At 31.4% G+C, this 9,140-nt stretch overlaps 1 protein-coding gene across 1 annotated transcript in view; it reads right to left on the bottom strand.

Annotated features, from left to right (window-relative positions):
- Window positions 1–9,140, bottom strand: part of LOC106472690 (5'-AMP-activated protein kinase subunit gamma-1-like) — a 24,289-nt gene that overhangs the window by 10,974 nt on the left and 4,175 nt on the right. The window contains exons 4-8 of the mRNA XM_013933342.2: window positions 8,712–8,745; window positions 7,362–7,409; window positions 6,884–6,942; window positions 4,900–4,945; window positions 1,752–1,803 (exon numbers count right to left, since the gene is read on the bottom strand). Of these exons, the coding sequence (XP_013788796.2) occupies window positions 1,752–1,803; window positions 4,900–4,945; window positions 6,884–6,942; window positions 7,362–7,409; window positions 8,712–8,745 (239 nt within the window). The remainder of the gene's footprint in view (window positions 1–1,751; window positions 1,804–4,899; window positions 4,946–6,883; window positions 6,943–7,361; window positions 7,410–8,711; window positions 8,746–9,140) is intronic.

Genomic DNA, 9,140 nt, shown 5'->3' with positions numbered 1-9,140 from the left:
TATTACTAAACTTTACACTAGTTATATTCATGAAAACATTAATAAAAATAGTTAAAAATTATCAAAGAAAATTTATAAATACATTTCTAATAAATGTTTAAAAGACGCTTTAAATAAAGATAGTGGTAACCAAAAAACAAAGTATCACATGTTAGAAAAACTAACTTTACAATACATTCAATTCTTCATGCTTTTATAACTAAATTGTTCATTGATGGGTAAAAAAAAACTTATTACTTTTAAAACATAAGTACTATATCCATAATGAAATAAACGTGTCTTCTTGTTGTTGGTATATTATCATCGCTAACGACAGGTAGTTTCATAGTGTTCGGAAGTATTATTGAGAGTATGGTTATGTGAAACTAATCGGTTTCTAGTAGAAGATAAAATTGTATTATGGTTTAATGGCAGAATATGTTAAACGGTTGTAACAATTAATAATGGGTATTGCTAATAAAGGTTAGTTATAATATGTTAGCAACACAACATTTTTGTCATTTGTTGTTAGAATGAGCCAATGTTCAACAGTTGTTTTGTCTTGCGTTAGTAAACTACTAACAGAAAAAGTTATCATTTAGTATTAACTATTATATTACCACTGTGATAACTCTATGTGACACTGAAATGTTAGCATTAGTCTCAATGACCCCAAATTCACATACTGAAAGGACTTTATGGGATCCTGGAAACTGCTAATTTAAACATTTTACTGAAGGTAGTTCACATACATAATGAATAGACGTGACAAATAAATTCACATAATCATCATAATAACTAATAAAACTACATTTTATTGTCACCATAATCAATTTACATGATGTAGCTCGATACGTGGAATGAGGACTGACACCCTACTCCTGTTACTTTCTTTCCAAATATCTTTATCTAACTTCTTGGTCAACTATGTACATGTCGAAGGTCTACATACATGCTCACAATAATATCTTTGAAAAGAACAAATCAATAGTGAAAACACTGAATAATTTTAACCTCAACATCATTCACCATCACACGAATGACTGCTGAGCCATGAAATTATAATATTTACGTGTCGAAGGTCTACATACATGCTCACAATAATATCTTTGAAAAGAACAAATCAATAGTGAAAACACTGAATAATTTTAACCTCAACATCATTCACCATCACACGAATGACTGCTGAGTCATGAAATTATAATATAGAGGTCAACTTGAGCTTCGTAAAAGAAGATTGCTCGTGACGGAAGTAGTAAAGTATAATTAATATACGCTTAATGTTTTATACAATTCACATGTGAAAAAGTGATAATAAGCGACACGTTTACTGTAATTGATAATACTTTTATGCATCTAAAAGAAATGTTATGCTAGGCTATTGTTTCACACTCTGTATGAAATAAGAAGACCTGGAACATTTACTAGTAAGCTCAATAACATTATGTAGTAACCAACCAGTTAAACAAGAAGATCCCATTAAGTTTGAAAATGATAGGACTACAGAAATGTGTAATAAATAGATTAGCTGTACACGTTCAGGAAAACCAAAACAAACTCTAAATGAAATTAAATTTAAATCTCGCACTGCATAAGTGGTTGAAATGTGAATTTGATCTCGGTTGGTCAATTAATACTTATCATATATGATAAAATGACATTTAATGAGAAATTCTGAGAGGAAGAAAAATACTTAGTGGTGTGCATAATATAATCTTTTTTTTTGGGGGGGGGGACCTTTAGTTTCTCAGGATGATAATAAATTAAGTTACCTTGCTTCAGGTCTAATAGTATAGAGAGGTTTTAATTTAGTCTTCAAGACATCTATATAAAAAAAGAAAGAAGAGAAATACCAGATTAATTAATTAATAACAACACATTTTCACAGTTACACAAAATATCTAAACATCAATGTAATGCAGTAATTCACCCAAAGAGATAGTTAGGTATGTCCAAGAAGTGTCTCTGAAACAGCTTTTACAAAGTAACACTGTAAGCTAATGAAGATACTGTACATAATGACTATACCGCTTATAATAACAAAACTAAAACACAAAATTCTACATCATTAATATACATAGACTACATGCCATAAAATAATTAGCAAATGAACAACAATATATATTATATAATCATGAAAGGTAAACACATGGATTCTTTTATGTACATGTTCTGGTACACACAACAAGAGAGTGCAATATTGGTATGGTTGTTATTAAGCAAAAAGCTACATAATGGGGTATACGTGCATTGTCCACCACAAGTATTGAAACCTGAATTTCATCACTGTAAGCCTGGAGGATTACTGCTGAGCCACAGGGAGGCAAATGCATCACTGGTGTATGTATGTATGTATGCAAACACACACACATATTTATATGGTCATTTTTAGGTTTGATAGGTTGTGGTACATGTAACATATACAAGTCAAGATAGATTACACAGGCCTGCAAATTTAAACTCATAAAAGTTGTTTTGGTTTTAATAATGGATTCTCCATAATTCAGCTACGCAAGTAATATTCTTTTTTTTTCTATAACGTAAGGATTTTTTTTTATAAATCGGGAAGCAAAAAAACTTACTTAGATAAAATTAATATTTTGTTTACCACAATGAACATTTTTTATTATTATTATGCTTGTTAAAAAAAATACAAACAAACTGAAGAAAAGTGAAGAACACTGACATCAAATGAATATGCATCCTCAATCATCCTGTTTTTTTTTTGTGTGAAATCTATGTCTTTTAGTCTCCAAACTACATGTTGTGGTCTTTTTTTCATGTATTGTGTTATGACGATTTGTGAAAAATCTGTACGTGATGGAGAGAAATGGATATAATTTTTGGATTCAGCTTACAAGAATTACTGTGGAACATGTAAAAATTTCAAGACGATAAAACCATTGTAGGCCTGTGTAATTTTTTACTTGTTTTGTATACGTACTTATATGGTAATCAATGTAGACGATCCATGTGGACTTTAGTACATAAAAACGTGTGATTCACAACAGATTTCTACGTTTTGTAAGTTGAGGTAAATTAGTGCACATCTTTTTTTAAGTTCTGTGTTAATTACAGGAGAGAGCGTAACTTACTTGTACCGTCTTCCCATTTTCAGGTTATAAGAAGAAGAGGGGGTGAATCCCTCGTACCATTTTTAAGTTCAATGCTGAATGTAGAAGTACTGAGAGTATTGTCAGGCCAGGTAACACAGAAAACTTATATAATTGTGTTATTATTTCTTAACTGAGTTACATATCACAAAATATTATATAAACGTATTTTTAAAGTAAACTTCAAACTCCCTCTCTCAGGTTCTGTAAAACATTGCCAGATAGGAGATTTAGGTCCTGCTGACTGTTCTTTCATCATGAAGTATTGACAAATTATTAAAATAATTTAAAGTTGTTTGCTATGAATTTTGCACAAAGCTACACGAGGCCTATCTGCATTAGCCATCCCTAATTTAGCAGTATAAGAGTAAAGGGGAGGCAACTAATCATCACCACCCACCGCCAACTCTTGGGCTACTCTTTTACCAACGAATAGTGGGATTGACCGTCACATTATAATGCCCCATGGATGAAAGGGCGAGCATGTTTGGTGTGATGGGGATTCGAACCCGCAACCCACAGAGTACGAGTCAGTCGAGTGCCCTAACCACCTGGCCATGCCGGGCCACATTTAAAATTGATTCAAATAGTTTGTCCAAACTCTATAAATTTCCTTTTACAGAGTATGAGTCAGTCGAGTGCCTTAACCACCTGGCCATGCTGGGCCACATTTAAAATTAATTCGAATAGTTCGTCCAAACTCTATAAATTTCCTTTTACATGTATAATATATAAACATATTTCATACAGAATAATTTTCATGAACATACATATCATGATAACCACCATATGTAATTTTGAAGAAGGAATTAAATAAAGATATTATAGTTTAGAAACAAGCATTTAAACTAAACATTTAACTCAGTGTAAGTATAGCATATCTAATAAGAACGCATTTCTTTGTACAGGGGATTATTATACATATGTCAATATTTATTTTACAAGATGGTATATGATGCAAACAGCTTGTCTCGTGCTTTTGATTTAAGTAGCTGAGATACAGAAAAGGTACTGGACAAAAACTTCAAAGGGCAATAACTCAGCTTTATCAAAAAAAAGTACATAATGTTTCACTGAGTTGACTCAGCATTATCAACAATGCTGAATTAACTCAATGAAGCAAAAATCTGAGAGTGGTGTCTTTTCTCTTCTAAATATGCAAGGGTCTCTATTAAATATTTGAATTATAAATCTAAAACTCTAATCATGTTAAATATTATTAAATACTCTTAAATAATTTGATTTAAAATTATTTATATTCAAGTTCCCACAGAAAAGAAATTCCTGGGCCAGGAATGAAAAATATTTCTAGGTACCCTTAAAAAAAAAAATACTGTCTAACTGTTTTATAAAGATACTAATATGTCATATGCTACTATAAAAGTGCTTTAGGAACATTTAATAGTGATTAACTGTTAAGCACAGTATTTTTAGTAATTTAGTAGCATTAGATTTATATTTATAAAGATTCATACTGAAAAACAAATGCAAAGAACACAGAGAAAACGAAAATTTGCAAACTGTGTCAATTAGTGAACTCCAACTAAGCACTACACCAAGATAATTTTTCCTCTAGCACAAGCTGCCACCTATTAGCAAATATGTGAACTTTCTACAAGAATTTTTAATTATGTATATTTTTAGAAAATTATAAATTTACCAAAACTTTATGTTAAAAAAAATATAAGTTTTCATTCTTCATTCCAAGATCTCCTACGTGGCCCAGAACTGTGAGATCTGCCACATCTGTTATCCCCTCTATGAAAAAATATTTTATTTTTAACTTTTCCTAAAAATCTTTACTTACTTAACCAGGTTTCCAACTTGTGTTCTTCTAACTCTTCCATATGGGTCTGTGGTCATAGATAAATGAATAAGAGCAGTTAATAGAATTAATCATCAATTAAATGGAACTGTATTGAAATAATGATCATATTTTAAAAACAAGTGAAACTATTCATTGCATATTTCATAACAGAAAATGATTTATATTTTAAAAAACAGTGCTCATGTGAAACTAAGAGACCATGATTGCCACTTCAGTATTAACATATACATTTCTCGTAAGAAAACGGCAACCATAGTCACTATCTATTGTGACTGTCAATCAAAAACTAGAGTATTACATTCACAAATAATCACCGACATCTTAGTTCTGTACAAAAATCATATGTCCAAATATATATAAAAATATCAAATAAAATAAAAACAATTAGCTTGTAAGCTACTTCAAAATATTATCATGTTTATGTATTTGAAATTCAAGGGAAGTTACTACATATTTAAAAAACAAAATTCAAGTTTCAGACATATCTCTATTTATTATTCTCGATATAAGGCTTAGTAAGTATTCTTATCAATGACTCATGCAGAGCTGTTGTTGTTGTAGTGCAAAGCTACACAGTTGGCTATCTGCTCTCTGTCAACCACAGGGAATCAAACCCTACATTTTAGCACTGTACCTTTGTAGACTTAATGCTGACACACCAGGAAAACTCACGTAAATCAATTTGTTTGGTAACAACCAAAAACCACTATTTAAAAAGCCCGTAAAATGTCAGTATGTTGTAGACTGTGGTTTCAAATCTAGCAATTTTCTCAATATTAAAAATCATTTTCAAGGAATTATAGAGTTGCTTTTTTCAGAACAATCCAAGGACATTTTGTAACAGTTTATCTTCCATTTACCCATATAGGGAGATTACCCCAAGGAATGACATGAAATAGAAATATTCACTCTGTGTACCACAAGAAATACATACAGGTAACTCTGCATATTCATAAACAGTAACTTGTTACAGGTTAACTTACATAAGCACAAATGGTGACGACATGCAACATTACCTACACAGAGGAAGTTGCAACAAGCCAATTATTAGTGACTTGTGACAGGTTGCTTTATGGATCTATGGGTGACTTGAAATGGATCACTTCACACGATACTCTCAAACAGTAAACTGTAATAGGCTTATCTACATACCCATAATAAGTAATTAACTTACAGTGTACGGCCATCCGTACTACCCTCAAGGAGTGTTTAGTTACAAATTAAAACCGTTACTATAATAATAATAATAATGATTTGTAATATGTCCTACCAAAGAATGTTTTGGTTTTCTTTGTCAATCAGATGCTGGATGTCACGGATTGGTTGCTTTGATATTGGTCATCAGTTCTAATTTATGGACGACAATGTTTTAACCTTAGGGTTTCTGACCTGGCTCTTTAACTTGCATATCGCATAAGGTGCCGTTGTAGGTTAAAACTATCTATTACAGTACTTCAGCAAAAAAATAATTGGAAACAGTCCAATCATGCGCAATAGATTTTAGGTTCTAGTATAACGGTTTTTGTTTGTTGTAAGCACAAAGCTACACAATGGACTATTTACGCTATGCCCACCACTGGTATTGAAACCAAGTTTTTAGTGTTATAAGCCTTCAGACTTACCGCTGAGCCACTGGAAGACTCTTGTGTTACAGATTCTGCGGCTAGAACAAAAACAAAACGATAAGTTTGGCTTGTTTGGAATTTCGCACAAAGCTACACGAGTGCTATCTTCACTAGCTGTCCCTAATTTAGCAGTAAAAGACCAGAAAGAAGGCAGCTAGCCATCACCACCCACTGCCAACTCTTGGGCTACTTTTTGACCAATGAATAGTGGATTGACCGTCACATTATAATACCCCCCACGGCCCTCAGATTGCAAATCAAATTACCTAACCACCTGGCCATGTCAGGTCCTAGAAAAGAATGACTAACCACAAAATGCAACCAAAACCAGTACTTACTTGAGGTGACTTGTAATATGTCCTCAGAATGTGAATGAAGTCTGTGATAGTCAACATTCCTTGAATGGTAGAAACAGTTCAGATGAAATTATTGAGAATTAAACATTTACATGACTTTCACTGATATGAGAACCATTCAATAAGAAAACATATGAATAAGATATAATTAACAAAAATAACAGCTTATAAAACTTCTTCGAACTATCACCAGGTTTACTTATTATGGACGTTTAAGGTAAATTATAAGCATTGTTAATATGTAATCACTATGTTGACATTTTTGAAAAATCGTTAATTTGTCTACAGTTCAAAATGCAACTGGAAGACCCATTTCCGTAACATTAAAAAGTTTAAAACTCCTTGTGTTGGCATACTTTCCTACTTCAAATTTACAAGTTATGATCATATAAAAGAAAAAAAAACAACAGAAACATCAAAGTTTATTTTAAGAAAATAAATAAAAAATGCAAAAACTTACCAACAAATTCCTGTCTCGTGCTGTCCCATAAAGGTGCTGCTCTAACTCCTAAACAGAAACATAACTAAATACTAAAGTTATAGGACAGAATTAAGTTCAACATACCTCTTTTCTTACCAGCTCTTCTTAATACTTATTAAATAGGGATGTATTAATAGAATTAGTTATGAAATTAATATCTTATTTTTTCTACATAAAAATGTTTATATGAAGAAAACAAACAGACTATAAAAGTAGTTCAGTTACTGGTATCTCAAGTACACTGAAAAATAAGTTTTATATTAGAAAATATATTATGTTCATAGTTCTAGATGAATATGTGCGTTAGTTTTTCAAAAGTAACAGCATAAAATGGTCTTTCACATACTTCTATGTACATGTTTTAGAAGTCGTCAGTATTGAGAAAAAAAAGAGAATGTAAAATCATAGTAAATTGATGCATTAACTTTTGTTTTAGATAGTTTGCTAATCTCTTTAGGTTTAATAATTGTGATTTTTCTTTTTAATAAGTCTAAACTGCTTTTTTGTTTCGCTAGTTTTTGAAAATAAAATCAGGTATAATCTAGAACAGTGGTTCCTAATCCGCAGTTAAACTTTTGTTGTTAGTTTGTGAAAATAAACACTATTGGTAAATTGAATTAAAATTAAGACCTTTAATTGTATTGTATTTTGTGTAATTAATGGTCTACAAAAATATAGTATACAATTGTGCAGCTTCCAATACAGTGCGAAGGATTGGGAAGAATTGATTTAGAGAGTAATAAAACTCTGAAATTTGTTATTGGAAGTTAGCAATAATACAAATAACATGTATAATACTGAAAAAAAAACACTTCTTAAAGATAATATTTGTTCAAATACTGTTTGTTTGTAATTTGGCGCAAAGCTACACGAGGGCTATCTGCACTAGCCGTCCCTAAGTTAGCAGTGTAAGACTAGAGGGAAGGCAGCTAGTCATCACCACCCACCGCAAACTCTTGGGCTACTCTTTTACCAATTAATAGTGGGATTGACCATCACATTATAATGCCCCCACAGTTGAAAGTGCAAGCATGTTTGGTGGGATGGGGGAATCGAACCCACGACCCGCAGAGTACGAATCAGTTGAGCGCCCTAACCACCTGGCCGTAACGGGCCTGTTCAAATACTAATGAAATTAAGAGCACTTAATACCACTAAGCCTAAAAGTTTAAAATTGTTAAGCTTTGTTTAATTTTATATCTCAACAAATAAACCAACTTCATTTTCACTCTACATGAAAAAAGTAATCTACCTGTTTTTTTGTAATTGTAAACGTGGAAATTATCTGTATAATTATTAGTAAAATTGCTAAAATAATCTCATCCTTACCATTCTGAACTAGGGCAAAAAAAGCTTTCTTCACCTAACAAAAAGAAGAACATTATGTCTAATTAGTCATATTGACAGATACAGAAATAATTGAACAGAATTTAATTTCCAAAAGAAAGGTAATTACAAAATATTTATCTTTTTTTTTTTATATCAATAGCTTTAACGTAAAGACACATGCACATAGATACATTTTATTTTAAACAAATACACACATTATTGCATAATATAAATATGAAAGTTAATGTGGAATACGTAGAAATTTAGCAACAGATTTAATTTTAAAGTTACACAAAGCGATTCAGGTCTGAACTGTAACAATTACTAACAGATTTCATTTTAAGGTTACACAAAGCGATTCAGGTCTGAACTGTAACAATTACTAACAGATTTAATTTTAAGGTTACACAAAGCGATTCAGGTCTGAAC

This window comes from Limulus polyphemus, unplaced genomic scaffold (assembly GCF_000517525.1).
Source record: "Limulus polyphemus unplaced genomic scaffold, Limulus_polyphemus-2.1.2 Scaffold5527, whole genome shotgun sequence".
Classification (NCBI taxonomy): domain Eukaryota; kingdom Metazoa; phylum Arthropoda; class Merostomata; order Xiphosura; family Limulidae; genus Limulus; species Limulus polyphemus.
This window is presented reverse-complemented; position numbering and strand designations above follow the sequence as displayed.